At 42.8% G+C, this 27,153-nt stretch overlaps 1 protein-coding gene across 1 annotated transcript; it reads right to left on the reverse strand.

Annotated features, from left to right (window-relative positions):
• Positions 1-916: 916 nt before the first annotated feature.
• On the reverse strand, positions 917-26,765 carry LOC148037489 (uncharacterized). Its single transcript, XM_087677114.1, has 3 exons — positions 24,763-26,765; positions 1,385-1,849; positions 917-1,014 (listed from the first exon to the last, which is right to left on the reverse strand). Exons 1-3 carry the CDS (start codon positions 25,943-25,945, stop codon positions 917-919), a joined length of 1,746 nt encoding a protein of 581 aa, XP_087533240.1. The 5' UTR covers positions 25,946-26,765.
• Positions 26,766-27,153: the final 388 nt, after the last annotated feature.

Here is a 27,153-nt window from a genome sequence, read left to right on the forward strand (position 1 = left end):
GACAAATTGACAGTGCCCCAAAAGGAGTGTATTTTTGCTCTCAACCCAACTCTCTTAGGGCTGACCATAGATGCATAACCTGAGAGTGCAGAGAAGTATTTTACTCACTCCCGCAAATCATGCAAAATGTACAAATGCATATACGCTCACATATGTATCCTTATTGTACAACAATATCAACTAGCTCTTTACAAACTGGAGAGCAAGAGAGAGAGAGAAAGTCGGCCTTCCTTCAAATTGTTGAGCAATACATTGGTATGGCTTCTGTCATGATCCACAATGGAAAAGAAGTAGTACAAATGCTTCAAATGAGAAAATATAGTTCCACAGTTAGTTTTCTAAAAAACAATGGAAGAAATGAAAACTTGAGAGATTTGATGTTGAAGAGATGAAAGCTGAAAAGGAAGATAATTGTGAGCAACTCTGGAATGAACTTTAGCTGTTGTACACAAGATAACAGTAAAGGAACTTGATATTTAGTCTTGATGGTTTGCTTATTGAGGCCTTTGTAATCTATGCAAAAGGACATTGTGCCATCCTCCTGTTTAGCATGAAGAACCAGCACATCCCACAAGGACTTGTTCAACTCAATGAAATGCCCACCTAATCCAATCTGCACCATAGTTTCCTGAGTGTGAAATGTGGAGTGTTACTCATCACACAGCCATAAAGCCGGCTTGGGGACCAGTGACATAATGGCCACAACCCACACCGTCTTGATATGTCAACATGATGGCCTACAAGTCTAGAATCCAAGTATGGTGATCACAGAAGATCTCTTACCAAATGACCTCATCAGTGCTTTTTAAATGAGTACCTAACTCCTTTTATAGGACTCTTCAACGACCCTAGCCTAAGAAATCCATCAATACCTGGTCGCTAATGACCCAAGAGCTTCTCTACCTTTTTTCTGGCCCTATGCTGCAAACCTCTGGACAAAGAACTGACCCATCTCCAGCTGCTTCAGGCCTGCACTTCTCTGCTCAAATCTGGCAGTCCCCAGGCGTGTGCTCTCTGCAGGATCCCAGTCTCCTTTTGAGTAAAACTAGAGCACACTTGGACCCCTAGATAGGTTATTGTAGGGCACACTTGTACCCCTAAATAGGCTATTCCAGGGCCCCAACTGGGCACCTTTGCAATCATTAGTTAGCTAACAACCTCATGTGGATGTTGTATGTATGTGACCTTGACACACATGCATACAGACTCGTACAAGTACACATGCATTTATGTAAGTATACACACATGCACATATACGTTTTTTGTCACTGCTAATATGTGCTGCACAAAAACATACAGTTTCTAACTACAAAATCAATCTAAGCAATACCATAATGGCTTTGATTCAGTGCATTGAGGGTACTAAAAAATATGCTAGCACTACCATGCAAGCTGTACCAGCACTCCCATAGATTTAAGACTCTGTCATACCTTGGATCATCTCCAAGCCGCTCAGGTGGCAATAACAGCATCAGGTTCCGAAATTGTCCATAGGCAATAGAGCCTGTCGTGTCAGCATCAAGACAGCGCATCATGGCTGCAACATTCTCTTCTGTTGCAGGTAGCCCAGCACTTCTAAGGGAGGTTAAAACCTGGCTTTTTTGTAGTGTACCAGACTTACTTAGACTCAATGAATTATAAGCACGAAGCATCATTGGTTCTTTCTGCTCCATCAATGCAAGAAACTCATTCCATCCAAAAGATTTTGCAAACCAATGTTTCCTTGTTTGACGTAAAAAGTCACGAGCATATTGCTGTGGCAACCTCCTTTTACGCATTGCAACTTCAAGATCTTCAAGTGTCACTTGTCCATCATTGTCTCTGTCAAGTTCTTCAAAAAACCGCCTCCCTGTAATCATACAAAACATCCTGAAGTTATGAGCCATATTCATGGAGAGCTGATACTCAATTGGGATCAAGAAAATACAAATCCATTGTACTACTAAAATGTCTTGTATAGAATAAGAAATGGTCAAGAAATGGTCAATCCTTCCCTATTGCATGTAATAGATTACAAACCCATAGGAAAGGAAAGGGCACACAAGACTTCCAACTGGAGCATATTCTCTAAAAAAAGATTTACCATCAGCATGAAATGCTTGAGCCATCATGGTTTGACTGCTGGCATTACTTAATTTTTTGCTTAGTACATCATGTACTACCTACCCCTAAAACAAAAGTCGTCATTAACTCAGCAATATGCTACCAAAAAAAAGAAATGGCCTACATAAGCATCAGCAGTTAGGTGCACAGCTTGTCCAGATTAGATTCTCATTCCCAGACCTTTGCAGTCACTACATATGAGCTACAACACGCATTCCATTATATTGAATGGCTGCCTATGATGCTTTGTAGTCTATAGTGGAATATTACATTCTCCAGCAGGAAGGAAAACAAGATCTTGCACAAGCAATCTGGATTATTATCATCTTTGGAACACAGGCAGTATGCTTTATCTCTTCTGTTTCATAGATGTACTTACTTTCTTGGATTCTTAGATGGTTCAAGGGCATCCACCTTCTTCTTTACTAGGATTAAAGGTAAGAGCAAAAGTGTGGTAATTTCAACAATTTCAGATCACATACCAACTATTCAGGTGACACAAATAGGCCCCTACTTATGAGCAGGCAAGAGACGCTTTTCTTTTAGACTGGATCAAGGGACACTCCTTTCTTCACGTGCAGTAAAGCAGCTTCAGTTAACCTCGTGGTATTCATCAACTATCAATGCTTTGAAAACACATTGACTTGCCTTATTCCCAGTCATGTTTTGTGCAAGGACAAGTGTATTTTGCCTTTCCATCTCCTACATGCTCAACATATGCAGAGTCTGTGCAGTGTGTATTGATGCCTGGTGACACACACTGCAAAGTTCTATATCACCTGAAAGGGAGGTTTCATACCAAACAGCAAGATTAGATGGCAGGTCTGCAGAGAGAAAACTGGACATAGAACTAGGGCAAAAACATTATCCAGCAGGAGTTAACTACAAAAAATCATGTATATCTGCAGCAGGAGTTCACGTAAAGCTAGGGCAAAAACATTGTTCAGCAGGAGTTGACTACAAAAAAGCACATATATCTGCAGCTGGTAGGCCATTGCAAAGATGATCGACTTTCATAGTCTCTTCTCTTTGGTAGTTAAGCTTTTGTGCTGCATTACACTTTTCATAAGTGTATCTTTGTACTTTCAGATCCACCTCAAGTTTTGCAACTCGCCATCTATGACCACACAAGGCTTAACATATATTGCAGCTACTTGAAGTAATATGCCCCATAACCAACTCTTTTGCTTCCAGAAGAAAAATTTACATTGTGCACTTCTACTGTATAAAAACTTTATTACATCCTTGGACATCTAGGATGAGCCACACACAGTGGTGCAAAAGCTGGAGGATGGCTTTTTGATGCACTAAGGGTAGTGCCCTAAAGGGCAGTCCCAATAGGCAGCTAGCCTTTGGAAGATGCCCACATGGGTAGAGCCCAGAGAAAAGGCAGGAAGATTGTGTTGTAGGCTCTTGCTTAACTCCTTATCCTTCTCTACACTAAGTTATCATGGCCTCACAATGCTTCTCCACACAAGAATGAAGCATCCAGCACCACAACAATGGCCTCACAATGCTTCTCCACACAAAAATGGAGCAGCCAGCACCACAACAATAAGAGGATGTTCATATGAAAGCTGTTGACTCCACACACACGCATGGCCAACATCCCAAAGGCTCTTCTTGTAACCAACCTTTTGTATATCAACTCTTACCAAGACATATTGGCTCAATGATCCAAATTAATTTTATACTCATTTACTTTGAAAGGCAATTTATATTACTTGAGTGTTTCAAAATATGGTAAAATGTTCATCTTTCTATCCAAGGGTGGCCAATGGCCAGAACACCCTGAACTTATACTTAGGTCATCATTGACGAGATGACCAAGAGAATTTACAAGTGTAGTTGGGCGGTCAGATTGACAAGAAAGCCTAGATGACTAAGACTTTCTCACTCGCACAGTCACATTGACTAGAAGCCCATATAGTGAGTGGTTTTAGAAAGTGAAATCAAATCCTTATAATCAAATAAAAATAAACAAACCATGAACTGGTGAATCTATCCAATTACGCTCTCCAGAATCTAAATTTAGCACCTCCTACAATTTAGGAGATTTCTATTTTTGGAAGCTATTCAAAATGGAAATTTTATTTGTGCCAAAGGATCTAGAATTTTGCAAGGAACAATTTGGTCTTCAATGGCTATCTCAAATTCTAAACCAGCCTGCTCAATGTGAACACAGCAACTAGAATGGAACAAACTAAAATAAAAAGTAGTTGGATTGGCAGTGTAAGCAAGCTGAAAAACACTAAAAACTGAAATGAATGGGCCTGTCTGAGCTCATATGTCCCCATCATACTCTAATGGAGCTCACAACGAAGAGATGACCAGCATTAAATGCACAAGAATGCTAACAAATCCTGCCTTAAAAAACATAACAGTAGATTGACTCAAAAGCAAAGGCTGATAAATAAGTTTTTCGTGCAAAGGTATTTAATTTTGGTGATATGGCACTTTTTATGATCAGTTGATAAATTAATCAAAAAACTATGAATAAGAGAAGTGTCAAGCTATTTGTAAGTTGGCTGCGAGTATGCTCGATGTTGCATGAAATGGGGTGAAGGCAACATGAGGAGGATCATCATGGAGGTGCAACTTGGAGTGATCAGCAATTGCATCTTCTTCTCTTCCTTTGTTCGAGTTGTGAGGAGCGACAGAGCAAGTCTACTCATGCACTGGGGTGCATGCAAGATTGAGGAGAGCTAGACTATTAGTGACTTGATTGAGATGAAGACAGTTCAAGGCAGATCAAGACGACGCAAAGAGTTGTCCCAAATAGGACAATCAGGTGACTTCATGGATTCAAAGGCTATTGGTTCTTGCTTGGGCTCTCAGAGTCATTTTTTGGTACAAATCTCAAATTTAACTACAACAGGTTACAAGGCTTTGCTTTTTCTAACCATGGATACATCATGCTTTGTACGAAGACCCTTTGTACACTAACATCACAATGCAAGTGGAGTTAGCATGAGGAACAATGGAGGTGACAATGTGGAGAAGTATCACTTTGTCGGAAGCTCACCATTCTCCAAATTCAGACAACTTCTTCAAGTTTGATGCTCTCCCACCTTCAAGGGAGGATCATTGACATGGGATAGTGTATGAAGTGCACATTGGAGCGACTCAAACAATTGGTAGATATCACAGGGATGTGAAATTTTGAGATGCTTTAATCTTTCCAATAACATTTAATTAAATTATTAATCAAATTTGCAAGGTTGTTTAGCACATGTGATGCACATGGTAGTTTATTTTATGGTAACAAGCCAAGGACCTCAAGGGCACAATGGGTGTCAAAGGCAAAAGTTATGATAATTTATACCAACTAGGCTTTGGGGGTCAGATGGTGTCAATTTTGACCCTAGGACAATTGTTTGGCCAATAAATGTCAAAGGTGACACTAGAGACTAGCATTAATTGATTAATTAATGCCAATCTAAGGATCAACAAAGATTGGGGACCACTCCAAGTTGCAAATGGCCTAGCCAATTTAATTATGGATGGGCACGTTTAATTTTGGGCAGGATCAAAATGACTGAAGTTAATTTTCAGGATTATTTAATTCTGAAAATTGATTAAATGGTTGGATAATGCTGAAAAATGGGTTTAGAAGGCTGCCACTTGCCAAAAATGCCTATGCAAACTGAAAAAAAGTTTTTGGGGGTTGGGTCTCAAGCATTTAGTTAATTTACAGCCTGGGAGAGAGGGATCAGACAACAACAATTTGCTGCAAAAGACAGCCATATAGGGGCCTCAGTAGGGAGACATCTTCCAAAGGACTGGCAACAACATTGTTGATCAGGTGACAACATTTTGAAGGTGCCTAGCAATAGGCGACTGCATTAAATGCAGCCTAGAACAGGAAAGAGGCAGATCTTAAGGTTTTTTCGCAAAGAAAATCATATTTTTCTCTCATCTTGGCTTTCTCTCACCTTGTCTAGTCAATTCTCAAAAGATATAGCATTTCTCCGGCATTCTCAGCAAATCACAACCAGTTTTGGTGGACAACAAGAGAATTTCTACTGTAAACCCTAAATTTTTGCAAAAATTAGGGTTTAGCAACCACCTCAAGACCCATGCGAACAGGATAAGGCATAGTACACTGGAATCAACACTTGCAATTTGTTGTATTGATAGGGATGTCAGATGCCAGGCCATCCATTGTGAATTGGGGAAGCATTTGGCCAATTGGTGGTTCTGTTTATACAAGTCCTGGGTAAAAATAAAGAGGCAATTGGCCCAAATTGCTTGTTGATTGTTTCTATACCAAGGAGATCATAGAATCTTGGCTTGTAATTGATCCATTGGCAATTGAAGTTTAAAAAATACCAAAAGGGGTGCCAACTTTGGGGCCAACAACATGTCTATTGTTCAAGATTGTTAAGGTAATGTGTGCATTTCAGTTTATGCTCAATTATTAATTGCTGTAATTAAGCGCTTGATCAAGTTTTACCACCCTATCCAAGAAGGAAGGCTGGTTTCATGGTTCCATTGCCAAGACACCACTCAATCCCTTGATTTGGTGGGCCTAAGGTACTTAATTGCAAGTCGAAGCTTTGTGCTAGTGATGATTTTTGCTTTCAGCTGAGAAATTACAGCAATATGTCTTTATACAGTTGGACAAGGAGACCATGGACAGCAAGCCACAAATGTTGTTGTTGGGCCTTCGAGGCATAATGAGACCGATGATCAATAAAGTGAAGAGGAATTTGATGACCAGTTCAAGAATCGAATGAGAATAGAAGCAAATCACTTTGCTGAATTGGCAAAGGATCCTCAATGCACTAGATTTTTAAATGCTCTGAAAAAAGCAAGAATAAGAAGAAGAAATCATCTTCTACACTTCTAGACAACAAGAAGCACAGAAGGTAATGTCAAAGCCTTCACTTGAAGCTCCCAAAGATGCTAATGAAGCAAAACAGTTGGTACCTATGGCGCAAGAAATGCAAATGCAAGGCCATCACAAAAGTGCCAATCCAATGGATTTTGGACAATCGAGCATGCATGCTATGATGGGACAACCAAGATACTTTGGTGATAGCACGATTTTTCAATCTATGGTTGGATAAGGACCACATACACGTAAGAAGTAGCAAGTGCATGGTATGCAAGGCCCAATGTATTTGGGTATAGCTGGAAATATGCAAAACCCTATGTATGGCAACATTGGCTTGATGCCTAGGGCACAAAGTAGCATGTTTGCTAATGCATCTAGATCCCCAAATGTTTATGGGGCTCAAGGAATGAGTGCTAGTCATGCAAATGCTCTATCTAGTGTTGGATTTGATGTAAATTCAGCAAATGCATCATTTTTGCAGCAGCCAATATAGGACAACTTGACACCCAAAGGGGCAACAAAAGAAACTATGATGAGGGTGGAAAAGTAGTGAAGTTTGAGTCCTTCAGTGATGCACAATGTGAAGAAAACTGCTAGGGTTTACATTAAGGACACACAGAGTGCACGACCACGACAGAAATACAAAGAGACAGCCGCAGACACAAAGAGCAAAACTCAAACCCTGAACACAAAACTCAAAACTCAAACACAGAAACTCAAACACAAATAAAAGAAGAGAGAGAGAGAACAAAGCTCTAAAGTGAATGAATGTTGTAAATGAATGTAAGAGTGTACAGTGTGCTCAAGGGCAGAGCAATGTCAGAGTGTGACGTCCACCAGAGACGGAACCCAAGTCTGTGACCACCAGTCGGATTGTAGGAGTGCTGAATAGTGAATGGCAGCATGTTGGTCACCAAAACGCATTAGTCTGGAGGCTGGAAACTGGTAAACGCAGTAGTGTACCACCAATCGGAAGCTGGAAATTGTGCACAGGTGCTGTAAACGGCAGGGCTATAGCTAGAGAAGGTATGTCGAAGAGTGTCAAGGCTTGAAATGCTGAAAACGCAGGTTGGTTGACCCTGGCAATGATGGGTGATAGGCTAGAACTGCAGTCTGAAGCAGTCGCTAGCAATTGGGAGTTGTCGCCCACAACAATGGACAGGCTGAAGATAATGTGGCTGCAGTCGATGATGGCTAGACAGCAGATGGAGACGGGCTACAAGCTAGAAACTGGGCGCCAACAACAGCAAAGGGTGTGTGGGATGGTGTAACCTGCAAACAAGGATGATCATTGAATGGGGGCAGCCTGTCTATTTATAGACGTAGAAGAATGCCCCAAAAATTAGGGTTTTTAGGAGACCATTGAAACTCTCTTGGACCACTCCCTTTTTTAGGGTTTTTCATTAATAAAGTGTGTTTTGGGGCTATTTAAGAATGCTAATCAACTGAAAAGTGTGTTTTAGCTCAACACACAAGATAGGCTGAAAGCTTTGACTTCCATTCAATAGTTTGATGTAGCCTATTCAAAGGGAAACTTCATCAAGTCTTCGAAGATTCAGAGGCAATCACTTTCTTAAAGGGGAATGCATTGCAGTGGCGGTCCACTCTTTTAAAGCAAGGTCGAGCTCCATCAACGTGGATACAATTCAAACAAACGTTTGCATCGAATTGGTTGACAAGTACCTTTGCGATGGACATCATGACAACTTGGAATAAGCTGAATTCTAAGGACTCTAAGAATTTGTAGCAATACAATAAGAAGTTTTGGGATGCATTGCTACCCATCCCTTCTTATCGCCCCATACCCCTTCATGAGCAAGTGGAAAAATATATATATGGGTTGCCCAAAGCAATCGGAATTTTTGCATAAAATGCACCTTGTCTCGCATGTCTGAAACCAGCCTTCCTTCTGGGAATGGGTGGTGATAACCTAATTTAAGAGTTAATTACAGCAATAAATAAATGCACATAAAATGAAATACACACTTTACCATAACATTCTCGGACAGTAGACACCCTGTTGGCCCCAAAATTGACGCCCCTTGCGATATTTCTTTAGCTTTCATTCAATTGGAAGGAGTACAACTCGAGATTCTTCAATCTCCTCCTGCTAACCAATTGCTCTTGCTATCATAAATGACCAACAAGCCTTTTGGGTCATTTGCCCCTTGATTCACCCAGGACTTCTCCAATTTGACCCTTGGCTGGCCAAATGCTGCCCCAAATTAATTTGGGATGGGCTGGCTCCTAAAATCCCTTGATAATCTTCAATTATCAGCTATTGATTTCAGTCCCTTGAGCCTTCAATCTCTTGCACGGATCCCAAGGTGGTTGCCAAACCCTAGTTTCTGCTGTAAATTAGGGTTTACTGCAGAAATTACAGATCAGCCCACCAAAAATGGCTGAGATCTCCGAATGGCTGAGAATTGCTGAGAATGGCTAAGCATAGGCTGAAGGAGATGAGAGAATGCTGTAGAGAGAGAAAATTCTGAGATTTGTCGCAAAGAACTGATCAAAATCAGCAGCAACCCTACTGTACCAGCCCCAAACGGATGCACCAACAACAACAGGAGCATCAAAGACTGTGATCTTCAAGAGAAAGTGCATCAGCCGCAATTGCCAGCTTCCCAAGGTCAAGAATATGCAATCTCCATCACCAAAATGGTCTCCAATGGCTGGGAAATGGCCCCAAAAGCTGGCAGCAACAGTCCAACAGCTCCAAAACAAAAAAATGAGATTTCCCTCTCCCTTCAGCCCTATTTAGCCTTTCCCCCACTTGCATGGGAAAGTTTTGCCAAGTGGCAGCTTTCTTAATCCATTTTCAGCAATTTCCAGCCAATTAATTAATTTTCAGAATTAATTAATTCTGAAAATTAATTCAGCCCTTAATCCATTCCCAAAAAATTGACCTTGCCCATCCAAAAATTAATTGGCTAGGCCATTTGCAACCCAAAGTGGTCCCATGCATTAATTGACCCTTGGACAAGCATTAATCCATTAATTAATGCCTAGTCCCTAGTGTCACCACTGACACTTAATGGCCAATTAATGGTCCTAGGGGCAAACTGACACCAAAATTCACCTAGAATCTAACAAGTGTAGCTTGTTACAACTTTTGCCTTTAACACCTATCTTTTTCGCAGGGTCCTTCGGCCTTCAACTGTGAAAAAGTAGCTTGCACCTCACATGTGCAACACATGTGCATCTTTTAATTGTACATTTGATTAATCCTTTAATCAAATGTCAATTAAACATAAGCAAAGCATCAAATTTTCACGTCCTCGTGACATGTCTCAGATCATAGAGACTGCTGCTACAACCGATGCTTTGCTGCATGGGAAGGATTTGGGTTTCCAAGAGAGTGGGAAGAAGCCAAACAAAAAGTTGTTTAAGGCTAAAAAAAAGGGTTGATCTGAAAATCAACTTGAAAAGAGACCAAAACAACAAAGCAAGGGCTAGAAATCATTGGCACAGCATAGGGAATTGATGTTTGCAAACAAATGCTTCATTTGTTTGCAGGAGGATCGTATTGCAAAGGACTCTTCCAATAGGTAGCAAACTGAAAAATCAAAAAATCAAGGAGATCCTAGGAAAGAAGCCCAAAATCTTAGTGGAATTGGTGCCCGATGTTATTAGTTGTCACGGGGAAGTGAAATTTTGAGATGCTTTAATCTTGCATAGTAACATTTGAAGAGCATTTCAGTTTATGTTCATTTGCTAATTGATGTAATTAAGTGCTTAATCAGGTTAAACCACCCTATCCGAGAAGGAAGGCTAAGGTTTCATTAGTGATCAACCCAATAAAGATGATGTTGAGTTATGTAAAGCATGGGGCAAAACCAAAAATTAGAATACATTGATATCCTTTGATAATGGTGCACGAGCCAACTTCATCTCTGTAGACATGGCAACCCATCTAGGCATCGGAGAGAATGAGATGGGACCCATCGGGAAAGTTGGAATGGCATGTAAAGGCCATACAGAGCCTATCACACCGCTCATTGAAAAGCTTCATTCGCATATAAAAGGATATGTGGACAATGAAGAGTTTTTAATTACTCCAGTTGAGGGTTGTGATATATTGCTTGGAATACCATGGTGTCCTTGTATGCATGCATTGATTGATTCCCATGCATAAGAGATCACTATTCAGCATAAGAGAAAGACACTCACACTTGATGTAATGTTAAAGGGGGAATTTATCCCTATTGTATCTGCAGCTACCATTTCTAAAGTAATGAAATTCATATTTTAGCATACTTGGTTTTTACTAAGGATAAAGATGATAGTAAGCAGGTTGGGAATATCTCTAAGTTAGAGAAGGATCACATGTCATTTTTGAAAATGTAGATTGATTACTTCCTTTAGTCACTTCCACGGCAACTACTGCCTAAATGGCTTGAAGATCATGGCATACATCTTATCCCTAGAAGTAACCCACCTAATAAGCCACCCTACAAAGTCAAAGCTCAATAGATGGAGACTATGAGTCACATGAATGAGCTATTAGAAAAAGGACTAATTCAGTCCAACTCATCTCCTTTTTATTCTCCAGTGCTTTTGGTGCAAAAAAAAGGATGATTCATGGCATATATGCATTGATTATTGTGCTCTTACAAGATCACAATAAAAAATCAGTTTTCAATCCCCCATATTAATGATATTATGAATAAATTGCAAGAGGTAGCTATATTTAGCCGTAAAGACTTGAAAAGTGGCTATCATCAAAGACGCATTAGATCGGAGGATGTGGCTAAGACAACTTTCATGACATCTTTTGGGTTATATGAGCTTCTTGTCATGCCTTTTGGGCTTATGAATGCTCATGCCACTTTCAATCAAATGATGGATCGCATTTTTAGACCACAGAGAGGATTTGTGGATACTTTCTTTGATAACATGATTGTCTATTCAAAGAATGAGGCAAAGCATAGAAAGCACTTGGACATTGTGTTCAATGAACTGTAAGCATTGGTTGTTATCAATGACAAGAAAAGTGAGTTTTTTTTGCATGAAATCCACTATTTGGGCCATATTATATCAACTGATGGTATACACATGAACCCTACAAAGGTTGAGGCAATATGATCATGGCTACCTTTAAGAAATATACATGAGATCCACAACTTCTTGGGTTTATGTTATACTACAGGAAGTATGTACGCAGGTTTACTGAAATTACATCTCCATTGCATGCTTTATAGAAGAAGAATGTACCATTTAGATTAACAACAGTGGAAATTTCAACAATTGAAAAATTAAAGGAAAATATGACTTTAAATATTGTGCTTGTGTTGTGCGACCTAAGGAAGTCATTCCTCGTTCAGTGTGATGCATGTGGTAACAACATTGGGAATGTTCTTATGCAAGAGGGCCACATTGTGGCTTATGAGAGCCGAATTCTCCACAGTGCAAAGAAGAATTTGCAGGTCTATGAGAAAGAGCTCTTGGCTGTAATTCGTACACTATCTACGTGGAAACATTATTTGTTGGGGGCTGATTTTACAATACAGACATATCATCAAACTTTGAAGTACTTTCTAATGCAAACAAAGTTATCAGAGAGGCATATGAGATAGGCAAATTTTCTCTCTATGTTTCATTTTCAGATTATACATATTGATGGTAAAAAGAATGTGGTGGCTGATGCACTGTCACTTAAGCCACAAATTTCAGCTATCAACATGGTTTCTCACACTGAGTTAGATGCCATAAAAGAACACTATGCTATTGATTCGGACTTTAATAATGTTTATGATCAGCTTTGCAATGGACAAAGGCACGAGTGTTGAGAAACCCTTCACCCCCAGTTTGTGTTTTTGTGTTTTGCGTTTAGGGTTTGCAGCCCCAAAAAGAGGCACCATCCTAGACTAACTCTACCTATTTATAGGCCACTCTCTCGTTCATTCCTCACGGTTGATTCATTCAGTCCGTCACCTCTTCTCTCCAGCCTCTCCACTACCCTCACACCCCTTCAAAAGGACATTGCGGTTCGTGGTTCATGGCTATCTTCATCATCTTCCTTGTGCTACGCCACCCTTGCTCCCTTGTATCACATTCACTCCATGATTTAGAACTTCATCATTCCATTCATCAGAGTTTCGTCTCTCTTCTCTTCTCTTCTCTTCTCTAAGTTTGCCGAGTTCACTCCGTGTTCCTCCCTGCAAACCCTATTGTCTCGTTGGTACGTCATCTTTTGACATGGTATCAGAGCTGGATCTGCTCAAACACCGGCAAAGATCCTCCACTCCAGTGAAGGCAAAGACCGGTGGCAGGTTTGGCATCCACTTCTCTTCTTCTTCCGTTGTGTCAAAATCTCGTTTTTGCAGATTTCAGGTGTTTCAGCTTGCTGCCCACACCCCATTCGCAAAGGACATCTCAATCGAAGCTATCCATTGCTGTCTCCATCAGTTGGCGCCTGATTTCCATCCCTCTTCACGCAGTTTGGAGCTAATTCCAATCAGGCGACTGTTGTTCCTGTGCAGACCTGTTGCCGTACAGCCTGCCACATCATCACAATCCTACTGCCTGCATTTTGTCTTTCTCTCTCCTCCAGGCTATCTTGCCTGCGTTTTTAGTCTTTCTCTCTCCTCACCTACGTTTTTCTACTAGTTTTAGTCTCTTAACTGCTAGTGGTTCTTCCTGACCACTAGTGGTTCAGCCCATTTCCAGCCCTTCCTCTGCCCTCCCACCCCTTGAGTAGTGGACATTGCGGCTTGTGGTTTGTCACTGCCCCCTCCCTTCTCTAGTTTGCCACACCGGTACCATGGCGTCTCCCTTGACAAATTGCCCTTCTACTAGGTGTTCCTACTGCGGCGCGACAAGTCATCCCATTGAAGGCTGTCGACTTCGAAATTTGCTCCCCGCCCCTCCGGAGTATATGCGTCTTCCACCACGCACTCCTTGTGCCACCTCTCCTTTCCAGGCCACAAAGATTGTTCTGCATCGGCTATCAGAATACTATGCTCAAGGCAATAAGACGCATCTGATGCCTCAGAGAGGGCATCTACTTCTTCTTCAACTTCAGCGGGGGCCCCTCCACCTCCCACCTCAGAGGGGGAACCTACTACACATGAAGTTCTTCACCCATTCTCTACTTTCTTGGGGTGGCTGTCTTCGACCAATCATCTCTTCTACTGATATCCAAGTTCTTCAGGTACCACCTAGATCAGGACCTCGGAGGTTCAGCCACAACTTGGTGAGGAGGCCTTCGTATTCCTTCCAGCATGGATGCACGGAGCTAGTGGCTTTTCTCCCGAGGTTGTGTTTCGGGTTCTCTAGTTCATTCTGTCTACTGGTCTTTACTGCACGTTCCCTTTCCGGTGGAAATCTTGGATCTTAGGGGTCCTCTACATCTTCTTGCCTTGGTCACTTGGTCAGCATGGAGCCACCTCCCGAGATCGAGTATGGGCATATCCTTATGGTTCTCGGCACCACACAAAGTCCGACATTCCTCCTATGCATTGCATGTTGAGCTAAAATATGCATTACTTGTTGATTAGCCTCTTAAACAGTCCCAAAACACACTAAAAATGCTCTTTTAGAGTAAAACCCTAAAATGGGGAGCGGTTCGAGAGAGTTTAGCGGGAACCCTAAAACGGGAAGTGGTTCGAGAAAGTTTAGTGAAAACCCTAATTTTTGGGGCGCCCTTCCACATCTATAAATAGACAGGCTACCCCCATTCAGCAATCATTCTTGTTTTGCATTATACCATCCCACATACCCTCTGTTGCTATTGGCGCCCAGTTTCCTACCTGCAGCCCGCCTCCATCTGCTGTCCAGCCATCATCGACTGCAGCCACATCATCTTCAGCCTGTCCATTGCTGTAGGCGACAGCTCTCAGCTGCTGGCAACTACTCCAGACTGTCCCAGACTGCTGTCCAGCCTGCTGTCCATCATCTCCAGGGTCAGCCAGCCTGCATTTTCGGCATTGCAAGCCCTGACACTCTCAGACACTGTTTCAACCTGCTGTTTACAGCAGACTGTGCACAGTTTCAAGCCCCCAATCCGTGGTTCACTGCTGCGTTTACCAGTTTCCAACCTCCAGACTGCTCCGTTTTGGTGACCAGCCTGCTGCCATTCACTATTCAGCGCTCCTACACTCCCACTAGTGGTCATTGACTTGGGATCCGTCTTTGGTGGACGTCACACTCCGACATTTCTCTGCCCTTGAGCACACTATATACTCTTACATTCATTTACAGCATTCATTCACTTCAAAGTTGTGTTCTCTCTCTTCCTTCTTCTGTTTGTGTTTGAGTTTTTGTGTTTTGAGTTTTGGGTTTGGCGTTTAGGGTTTGAGTTTTGCCCTCTGTGTCTGTGTCTGTGTCTTTGTGTTTCTATCGTGGTCATACACTCTGTGTCTCCTCAGTGCAAACCCTAGCACTCTTCTTAACATGGTATCCGAGCCGGTGCTCTTGTAAAGAGTATCCTGCCGATATTGTGGAGAGCTAGTCTTTGTACGAGACAAACAATACGACTCGTAACCGAATCACAATGTCCCAGACACCTTCTTCTCCAGTTCCTATGATGTCTTATCAGGCTTCTCCATCATTGGAGGCCCTGAGACGGCATGATGGACTCAGTGAGGAGGACGACACTCCACCTTCACCAGATTTCACTAACATGACAGAGGAGGACTTTGAGGAGTACTACGCAACAAGTATGGTGATGTTTACACCCCTCCTACCAGTTTTGCTACCACATCCGGACCGGTTGGTGAGGCTGGCCACCTCTTCGATCATGGAGGACATACGGCATTCAGAACGTCTGGCGATCCATCTTCATCATCTCAGCCAGATCCAATGTCAAGTTTGTACAATTCTTTTGTTTTGCATGAATCAAAACCCTCGCCTGTTTCTTCTTTTGAGGTACAGGATCCGGATGGCTTTGCATATGTGAACTTCAATAGAGGGGGCTCACAAAGCAGACGAAATTCAAGTACATCTACAGCTTCTGTTTCATTTGAGCATATCACACACACTTCTCACTTCCCTCCCATCCCACCCTCTTCTATATCATACCTCTCATCATCTTTCCAGAACCTTGGATTACACTCCACATCTGCATCACACACCCTAGGGGTTGGATCTTCCATCTCCGCTCCTAGCACCTTTTCCTTCTCCACCCCATTCTCTACCTCTTTGCACCATGGTACTTCGTTAGAGGAAATGCCCCCCTTTAACACAATGCCTCTCACCTTTCAGCACATGAGCATACCCATAACTCCTGGGACAACTGTGATGGGCATCCCCCTCACTATCCCCAGCTTCACATCTCTCATGACCACTCATACGCAGGGGTTTCCATCCTTAGCTTATGGTGCGCCTTCACACTCTCCTTGGGTTACACCTACGCAGGGATTCCCATCTTTTGATCCCCGTGTTCTCATCCCACCTCCTTGGATTCCTCATGTGGCTACCATGCCCATGCCTAGTCAGCCCATCCCTACCTATGGATCCACCATGCGCACTATCCGCATGCCTGGTGGACACTCTGGGACCCATTCCCAAGTGTATTCCACTCCCCCATCCTACCCCCACTACACTTTTTCACACTATCCATCTCTGAGCACTACCACTCCCGTTGCAACGGCCAAGAATGCCTTCACGGATAAGACACGTTTTAACGGGTCAAATTTCACTACTTGGTCAAATTTCATGCTACAAGTGCTTGAGTCTCAGGGTCTTTGGAACCTCGTCATTGGTTTAGAGCCTATGCCGGACCCTCGACTAGCTCACCCTGACTACATCCGTCAATGGAGAGTCCGCATTGCTACAGCCAATGTTGGGCTGATGCAGGGATTGCTTCTTGAGTTTCACTCTCAATTGCAGCACTTCCCGCTCGCGTCAGAGCGTCGTAGTCACCTTCTCGACTGCTATGCGGCTTGTGATCATACTTGGTGCATCAATCTCGACTTTGAGCTTCAAGAGTTCTCTCTTAAGGAAGGGGATGATCTGAAAGTCAAGCCGGCTGTCTATAGGCGGTTACTTGCTGAGTTCGCCACTACTGGCTCTACAAAGTCAGATGGCAATCAGGTTATATTCTTCTTGAATAAGTTGCCCGAAAAGTACTTCAATTTCATTCAACACATCATCTCCCAACCTAGATTGCCAACCTTCTACGAGTTTGAGTGCCAATTCTTTCGTTACGCGAGGCTGCATGATCAAGTCCACAAGAAATCCTCATCCCAGCCTTATTCAAAGCAAAGGGGGTTGGTTGTCTCTTCATCGGGAGGGAAAACCACCAGTGGCAAGAACTCGCAAGATGTAAAGGCAAGCCAATCAAAGGGTGACTCCTCTTCCTCAAATGGAACCAAAGAATCTAGACCTATCTAGCAGCAACTCCCTAAGAAAAACCGGTTTTGCACACACTGCCAGAGAGCAGGCCATGTGGACGAGGAGTGTCGCTCCAAGGCCTAGTTCTTCCGCCTAAAAAGCCTCAGCAAACCGCTGCGACTGCACAATCCAGTGAGACTACACCTTCCGCTCTTGTTTCATCTGCTCCTTCAGCACTTGTCATTGCTGCTGGACATGTGGCTCGAGTGCAGCCTCAGCAGCCCATCTCTTTCACTACTCCTGAGGGACTGGCCGATTGGTCTGCAAGTTCCGATCCCGTTGCACTTCATGCATCTATCTCATCTTCCTCCCCACCTTGTCAGGCGTTTCCTTGGCAGAGCCCTGCTACTGGACGTATGCGATGGTGGCCACCTTCTTAGACTAGCATGTCTCTAGGTCCTTTCGGATATCCTAGGTTAGTCTAACAATCATTTTTCACTCTTAGAGTCGGGCCCATAGGATTCATTATCCTTCGCTTTTCCATTCTTTTGACTTCCGCTGCACTTACTCACACACATCCACATCATTACATTTACTTTGAGTTAGATTTTATTTCTGTTTTCTTTTGCTTTGGAGCATCTCACCACTAACCTCTGTGTTTGTAGATTCTTATCTCTTCTGCAAGGTTTTGTCCTTTAGTGTAAGGCTAACTTGCAGATTGCCTTGGTCCTACTTGGGCTAGAGACGTGGGGATGCGTACCGTTCCTTTCATGGTTTCATCATTCTAGGAGTGCTTGCTCTTCTTCCAGCATGGCGGTTTCCCCTCCCGAGGCGAATCGTGCAGCATCTCTCTCGATGCTACCATGGCGGTGACTTCTACCTTGCTCTTCTAGCGAGATGCTTCATCGACTTCATCTTCTTTCATTCCTTATGGTTCTCGGCACCATATGAAGACCGACATCAGGCTCTTCTTCCTTCTTCGGTATCTATATCTAGGTTGAGAGGTGGTTCCTACCTTTCTTGGTATTCTACAAGCTTCAGCACTGTCTTGGACATCGGCTTCTCCTCTCTATTGTACCTTACCCTTTGCATTGCATGAATTCATCATCTTTGTACTAGGGCACTTGGGCAAGTGAACAATTTTCCCATGAGAGACACTGTCCAAGTGGCACCTGCTGCATGAGCATTCTTCAGCATGTAGCATACTTTGCATCTCATTGTGCAGAGCACCACTTGAGCGGATCCTAAGCTATTTCCATCGGCGGTGGTTGTTACCACACCACCATCCTTATTTATCACATGGATACCTCATCACCTATTTTTTCTCGTCATCGACACCCTGAGTGGCTGCGTTAACTTGTACTGTTTTGTGATGTGTTAGAGGTACCCTCCCTGCTCCCGTCTTCTTGGTCACTTTTACTCAATCGGCCGCATCCCATCATATTTACTTCACTTATTCAACAAACCAAAAAAAAACATTCCATGTAGTTCCATCCGCCTTTGTAGGGCTTGGTAGGCCATTGGGCAGCCGACGTGCACCCTTTGTCCGATACCCTATCCTCGCTCCGATGCCTTGGCTGCTTTGGGGTGGGAGGCCTTGGGGTACATCAACATCATAATGACTGGCCTAACCTTTCGGCTCAGTTTTGGGCCTAAGAGGGGGTGTTGAGCTAAAATATGCATTACTTGCTAATTAGCCTCTTAAACAGTCCCAAAACACACTAAAAATGCTCTTTTAAAGTAAAACCCTAAAACGGGGAGTGGTTCAAGAGAGTTCAGGGGAAACCCTAAAATGGGAAGCGGTTCGAGAAAGTTTAGTGAAAACCCTAATTTTGGGGCGCCCTTCCACATCTATACATAGACAAGCTGCCCCCATTCAGTAATCATCCTTGTTTTGCAGGTTACACCAGCCCACACACCCTCTGCTGCTGTTGGCGCCCAGTTTCCAGCTTGCAGCCCGCCTCCATCTGCTGTCTAGCCATCATCGACTACAGTCATATCATCTTCAACCTGTCCATTGCTGTAGGCGACAGCTCTCAAGTGCTGGCGACTGCTCCAGACTATCCCAAACTACTGGTCAACCTGCTGTCCATCATCTTCAGGGTCAGCCAGCCTGCATTTTCAGCATTGCAGGCCCTGACACTCTCAGACACTGTTTCAGCCTGCTGTTTACAACAGACTGTGCACAGTTTCCAGCCCCCAATCGGTGGTACACTGCTGCGTTTCGTTGCGTTTTGGTGACAAGACTACTGCGTTTTGGTGACCAGCCTGCTGCCATTCACTATTCAGCACTCCTACACTCCGAGTAGTGGTCATTGACTTGGGATCCGTCTTCGGTTGACGTCACACTCCGACATTGCTCCACCCTTGAGCACACTGTACACTCTTACATTCATTTACAGCATTCATTCACTTCAGAGTTGTGTTCTCTCTCTCCCTTCTTCGTGTTTGAGTTTTTGCGTTTGAGTTTTGAGTTTGACATTTAGGGTTTGAGTTTTGCCCTCTGTGTCTGTGTCTATGTCTTTGTGTTTATGTCGTGGTCGTACACTCTGTGTGTCCTCAGTGCAAACCCTAGCACTCTTCTTAACATTGCATGATTTCATCATCTATGTACTAGGGCACTTGGGCAAGTAAACAATTTCCCCACGAGGGACACTGTCCAAGTGGCACCTGCTACATAAGCATTGCATCTCCACCTCACTCTTATCTTGTTCCCCCTTTTGGACCTAAGAGGGGATGTTAAGAAACCCTTCACCCGTAGTTTGCATTTTTGCATTTCTGCGTTTTGCGTTTAGGGTTTGCAACCCCAAAAAGGGGTGCCATCCTAGACTAACTGTGTCTATTTATAGGCCACACTCTCATTCATTCCTCATGGCTGATTCATTCAGCACCTCTTCTCTCTAGCCTCTCTACTACCCTCACACCCCTTCAAGAGGACATTGTTGTTCGTGGTTCGTGGCTGTCTTCATCATCTTCCTTGTGCTACAGCACCCTTGTTTCCTTGTATCACATTCACTCCATAATTCATCAGAGCTTCTTCTCTCTTCTCCTCTTCTCTTCTCCATGTTTGCCGAGTTCACTCCGTGTTCCTCCCCGCCAACCCTACTGTCTCGCTAGTATGTCATCTTTTGACACGAGCACTTTGTGCTTAGAGATGGATTTCTAATGATGCATGGACAACTGTGTCACAAAGCAATTGAGGCCTAGAGTTATCACTCAAAGTCATACTCCTCTGTATGCAAAACACAAAGATATTGATGCCACAATCAAGGCAATGAAGCATTTCTTTTATTGGCCAACTTTGAGACATGATGTAGAGCAATTTGTAAGGACATACATCGTATGTTAAAAGGTAAAGCATGATAGGCAAAAGATGTTGGGCTTGTTGTAGCCCTTGCCTATTCCAGATAGACCTTGGCAAAGCATTGCAATGGATTTTATTTTTGAGCTTCCTAGGACACCTACAAGGAATGATGGGATATGGACTATCATTTGCAAGTTTAGCAAACATGTCCATTTCATTCTGATAAGAAAGAAAATGAAGGCTAATTATATGGCACGATTGTTTTTACGGCACATCTTTAAATATCATGGTATGCCAAAGTCAATCGTCAATGATCGAGACCCTCAAATGACCAATTTATTTTGGAAGGGGTTGTTTGAGAATATAGGTACCATGCTGAAATTCTCATCATCCTTCTATCTTTCTTTATCTAAAACCCCATACATACACATGGTCAGTCTGAGGAAGCCAAATCCATAGTGTTGGATCTTTTGAGATGCTATGTTTCAAACTACAAGACACAATGGAAGCACTATTTGCCATTAGTTGAGTTTGCATATAACAATACAATGCATAGTTTCACTAGCAAAGCTCCATTTGAGGTGGTTGAGGGTGGCAAGAAGCCACTTATCTTACGAACTAAGAATAAGATCTTTGAGGTTGATCATTATGTGGAAAACTTCGATGCAGCCTATGCAAAGATAACTTCAAAGATCACAAAAAAGCAAAAGAAAGCAGTTGATCACTATAGACGTGCTTTGCAATTTGCAAAAGGTGATTAAGTATTGTTGCATTTTTGAAAATGCAAGGCTGAAAAAGATAAAAGAAAGAGAGAGGTTGTATCTAAAGTTGAGCATGAGATACTATGGGCCCTTCCAAGTGTTGGAGAAAATCGACTATATGGCATATTAGCTGAAATTACCTCCACATTGGCGAATACACAATGCCTTTCATGTCAGTTTATTGAGGCCTTTTCATGGTGACGTGCCAAAGGATATGTCTATTGAAATTCAACTTGAGGTTGAGGAGTTGGATGAGATTTTGGTACCTGAGCAGATATTGAGTCATAAGAAAAAAAAGCTTAGATGTAAAGTTTCCACAATATATTTCGTGAAGTTTTAGTACTGCTGGTCATTTATGACAACCATTCATATTGAGGATTGAAGTAGATTAGTTCACATCTCAATGTACTTCATTTTAGAGCAATACAAGATAAAAGAAATACCACAACGGGCATCAGTTGTTGGGGCCAATCAAGTGTCGATTGTCCAAAATTATTTATTTAAGCTTAAATTTCAGATTTGTGAATTTTAAGCTTGCTGTAACTTGTGTAAAATCAGATCATCTATCACCCTATCCAAGAAGGAAGGATGGTTGTAGCTGACCTCTCACAATTATCCCTCTCTAACCTAGGGATACATGAGGAGCATCACTCCACTATTCCAAGACAAGTATCCCTACTCCGTGCCAAGTCATGCACTAGAGGAGAATAGGTATCGCTATAGAGGTTGTAAACCGCAAAGGCAAACCTGCTAGCCCCTAGTCTAGCCTGTCCATGCCATAGGAGTAGTCGGCTTCTCTCCCTAACACATAACCACCACTTGAGTCAATTGAAGGAGTCAAAGAGTCAATGGAGTAGCCATCTATCTAGTAGCCACCAAACACAAGCCAGCACCAAAGAACACAGTGACCCTCTTTGGAACTGTCACCACCATTGATTGGTTAGCATGATCGCCACCGATATGCATGACAGCATCTAATCTGGATAGCATAGAGATGGAATCACCAAAGCTACCAAAAGCAGCCATCAAGAGAACTAGAAGAACCATGCCAAAAACCAACATCCTCTAAAGAAGGCTCGAGGAGTACCAAAGATGCAGAATGAATCCACAAAGCTTGAAACACAATTGAAGCAGTAGATGAACCTGCAACTGCAAACCAAGGACCAAGCATCCTCCAACCTCGAAAAAAAAGCCTTAAAAAATTTGAAGTTAGACTAGCTGAAGAAATCTCAAGCCACTCAGATAGAAAAGTTAGAATAAAGAGTGGTGATATGCAAGATGATGGAGGACAGAGAGAGAGGAGATACCTGGGGTGCACACAGTCAACCAGCCCAAACAATCACAAAAAGTTCACAAGTTCAAGCACAGTTCGATGACGCACGTACAGACAGGATCAACAATAAACAGAATATAGTGTACAAGATACGGCAGCTGATATGCACGAACCCACTCTAAAGCATAAGATTAAAGCTCAAGGTATAACCAGCCATTAAAAAATACACATCCAAAGGGAGTAAAAGAGCTCATCGTGAACATGAATGACAGTCAAAATATAAATGCAAGGCAGCCATCATTCATGTCAGCTGCAACAATCAACTAGGAGGAGCGCGCATCATGGCACAGCATACCAAGGGTGAAAACGCACAATTCAGAGCAGAATACAACTTTGTCCAGCTCAGGGAATTGAAATCCAGCCCAGATGAGAGAAGCCAGCAGTAAAATGCAGGGACAGGATGCCAAATGCAGGTGCTGGGCAGAAAAACACAATTTGACCAGTATGAGAGAGGGCACAGAAACAGGTCACTCAGTCTCACTAGAAGTCACCCAGCACTGGATCAGGTTGCAGCAGTCAAACACAGGTATGGGCAGCACGAAACACACAAAGCTGAGACCATACAGCAGCACAGACATGGACATCCGATACCATGTCAGAATAGGGGGCAGCAATGGAAGCAAGAGATGCTGTTGTATTAGACTCCAAGAACACAAAGAATGAGGAAGAATATTGCAAAGAACACAAGAAACGGGCAATGGAATCCATTACTCAATACAAAAGATGTACAGTACAAACCACACAAGTGAATGGTGCACATGGTAACCAGCAGTACCACCAAACTCCCTCTCTCCACATGGATGTGATCCAACACTAGAAGAATGGAGGAAGAGTACAGTATATATAACACCCATGAAATGTACATCGCTAACAAAAACATGCATGAAATAGACTTAATAGGCCTGCTTGACAACACATCTACTACTGCATTCTTTTTTTCTGATGGTCAGCTTGAAAATCAAACATAATGCCTACCTCCTTTGTTTTTCAAAGATGTTTTCCATAGTTGAAAGATTCTTTTGAAACTCTGATGATCCTAACAGGAACAAGTTGAATAATCTTTATGTATAGTCAAGAGCATATTCCAATGATAAAAGCTTCTATTGATTAAACAATATATTTTTTGCAGCTGGCTCCACTTTCGTACTCTCATAAGCAATTGCATGGCAATTCTGGATCAACAGTGCTCTAACACATTTACTTGAAAACAACACCATGAGTTTCAACCAGCTGACATAGGACAGGAAAAATCGGTGCCACCTTGGAGCTGGCCACTGCTCTTAGATCTTGACATGCAACTTTTTCCCCCTGTGACAAGTCGATGCTTATCACACTTATCATACAAAGGTCTTACAATTCTAGCAAAGCCTCTTCTACAGTAAAGAAGCAGCCAACAAAACTTCTCACCTCACACATAGTCTTTAACCTTGACATTCAGCAATGACTTCAACCTTTTCACAATTCATCATAATCACCCACTAATGGTAGCAGGTGCCAGGCCTATATATCAGATTTCTCCCTAAAGTTCTGGCAAACTTGCTATGTCCACTGCTCTGCTGTGGGCAACTGGAATCAGGCCCAGGATTTGGGTCTACTGGTGCTGGTACTCTGCAGGTTTCTTGAGCCACAGTCCTTGGAAGGACAGTTGAGGCTCCTCCTGTCCTTTGTCAAGAGAGAAGATAGAAGCAAGCCTCCTTACAATGTGAAAATCCTTGCTGAATTTCAGATCATCTGCTTCTACATCTTTCAGTGGCCAAAAATTGACCACCAATATACTAAGAGATACAATGTCTTTTTTATTGTCCTCCCCATAAAACCTCTGCATCCATGCATCCCAAATTCAGAGTAGATCGAAGGGGCTGACTGTACCATCTTAATGGCATCAAGGTAAAACATTACGATCCTTTTCCCTATGCCATCTCTTTTGGCTAGAGTTTGAGCTTCATGTCATACCCCTTAGTCCCTGTAACTTCCCACTCTTTGAACTTACAATATGTTTAACATGTCTCACAGACAAGCAGAAATTACATTATAACTATCAAAATAATAATAATAAAGGAGTTACAAAGAAAGTTAAAGATAATCTCAAAGAAGTGAAGAAAAATAACTTCTTTTCAAACCACCATGGAAATTTACACTATACCTTCTGCTTCAGTGTACTTGAAAAAGTCTTGAACTGAAAACAACTTTTTCTTGTCAGGAAAGCCTTGCGATGTTTTGCCTAGCTGTGGAACAAGCTCCATAAGCTCTGTTAATGAGACTGTGGACAAGGTTGAGCGCAGCCTCTCAATGTTTGGAATTGGCATTCGGAAAAGACCTGCCGCAAGTTGAGCATTTTCAACCTGCCCAGGTGATTCTCTGCCATCATTGTTGCTAGCAGGCCTATCAGAATTAGAAGACGTATCAGCTGCGTTTAGCTCCCCTCCTACACGAGCAAACCCTAAATCTGCCAGCTTAAAACACTTTGCAAAACTTGTTTTACTGCTGCCATCCTGTTCTTGTATTGAATTGTCTACTTGGACACTTTGTAATGTCACACTGATGCAAAGGTTTTCATTCAAGTAACCTACCATCTTTTGCCTTGAGTGATTAATAGTGTAAACCAAATTGAAATTCCAAGGTGCCACTTGCTTTGCTTGCTTTGAGAAATTTGTGCTTGCAAGAAGGCACTGCTCCAATGCTAACTGAAAGAGAGATGCAATGGAAAGCTTTGGCATTTCTCCTGCCATGTCAGGGTCTGTACAGCATATACTTCTATCTTTTTCAGTGACACAAGCTGATTTGAGCATAACACAAGAAGATGGGACAAAATGAGACAGATTCTGCAGTGAAAGGCCAGTAAAATGTTTCGGCAATACACATTGCACTGGAAAACCTTTGAAACTGTTGTTTGAAAGACTATTGAAATGATTAAGCTTCCCATCTTCCTGGTTAAGAAGAATCCCAAATGAAAGACTTTCACAAGGAACTGAGGGTTGATTGTGCTGTGGACACTTTGAGGCTTCAACACTGCAACATTGAGACTCCTTGCACATGACTGTCCTGTTGCTGTCTGAAGCACCTTGGAAAAGGTGGTTTGAAAATTGTGACACATTATTTTCCGTGCGACAGCATGCAACCCTTTCCTCCCTTTGACTAATGTGCGAATCAATCACCTTAACATCAGTATTCCAATCCACATTTGCCCTCCCAAATGAGGGGAAGGAAACTGCTGGAAGTATGGCATCCTTGGCTGAGTGCAGTGAAGAAAGGAAGGCCCCAAACGGTGACTCCTTGTTGCAAGGACGGTCCATGTTACGTTCGAGGACCTGTGTATGTACACCCATGATTAAGTGGTCATCTGGTCCCCCTTTTCAACTTGGAAATGTCGAAAACTGATTAAATGTGTTAAATGTCTGATCCTAGCATGCGGTAACTAAATCAATGGCGGACGTCTATGAGAATTCGTCGAAGGAGGCTGTTCAACTGCTCTATAATGTAGCCATGATCATCAATTGGCAAAAAGCGTAATGTCATACCGATATTTTGATACCGTGAGTGCAGCCTTCATCTTCCGATTTCACAAGGCACTTACGGAACTGTGACTTGAGAATATACGCCGTGTGCTCTATTCCCACAAATGTCAGGCCGAATCCTTGATAGGAAAGACAATCTCTTGGTAAGGATCCTTTTGTCGAACGCTTGTAAAGAACAGCCTCTGAAACAAGAAGCCGATGGCAAGAGACTCCATTCACACAAAAGTCAAGCCGAATCCTTGATAGCAAAGAGAATCTCCTGGTAGGGATTCTCTTGACCAACGCTTTGTAAAGAACAGCCTGTGAAACCAGAAGACGATGGCAGGAGATAAATTTACCGTGGCGATCCTGACATGTCAAACTGTCTGCCTAGACGAGCGAGCAAACGCCCCAGGGGCAGAGAGCTGTGGCCGGCTACAGGAGGCCTGCTGACAACCGTGAAACTGCAATCGGAAGGAACCTAAAAGAAAGATGACCGCGTGATGGCTCCGTTTCACGAGAGGAGGAGAGTATTATACCATCATGGTTGTTGTAGTACCTAGTAAGGAGATGGAGGGAGGGATAAGCTTTACACTTCATTTCCCTTTCCAACGCGGGGAAAAATACACAAGGAAATAAAATTTATAGATCATGTTGCACGTGCAGTCAGACGATTTTGGCCATCCGTGATCGACACTGATGGATCATGGAATTGGAGGACCGCGGCTCTGCTGTCCACAATCACGTCCCGGCCGGCCCCTCTTTAGCCTTTTTTCCCTTTCCCCCCCTTCTAACTTCTTATGCATCAATCTTGGAAACGTTATCATTGGGCTTCATTCCAATCTCTCCGCCCTCAGAGGATTAGACCCCTCCAAAGTTGCTCAATCCTAGGAGTTGATGAACTCTTGACTTCACATTTCTCGCGTAGTCATCCTATGGATTGAGCTGCCCTAGATGTCCCAGCACAAATTATTATTGCCAACTAATCGCATATTACAACCATTCGTCGCATCTGCCTGCAGTAGCAGGGATAGTGGGGT

The sequence above is a fragment of the Lygodium microphyllum genome, chromosome 4, assembly GCF_053477565.2.
Source record: "Lygodium microphyllum isolate KBCC chromosome 4, Lygodium_microphyllum_v1.1.10, whole genome shotgun sequence".
In the NCBI taxonomy this organism is placed as follows: domain Eukaryota; kingdom Viridiplantae; phylum Streptophyta; class Polypodiopsida; order Schizaeales; family Lygodiaceae; genus Lygodium; species Lygodium microphyllum.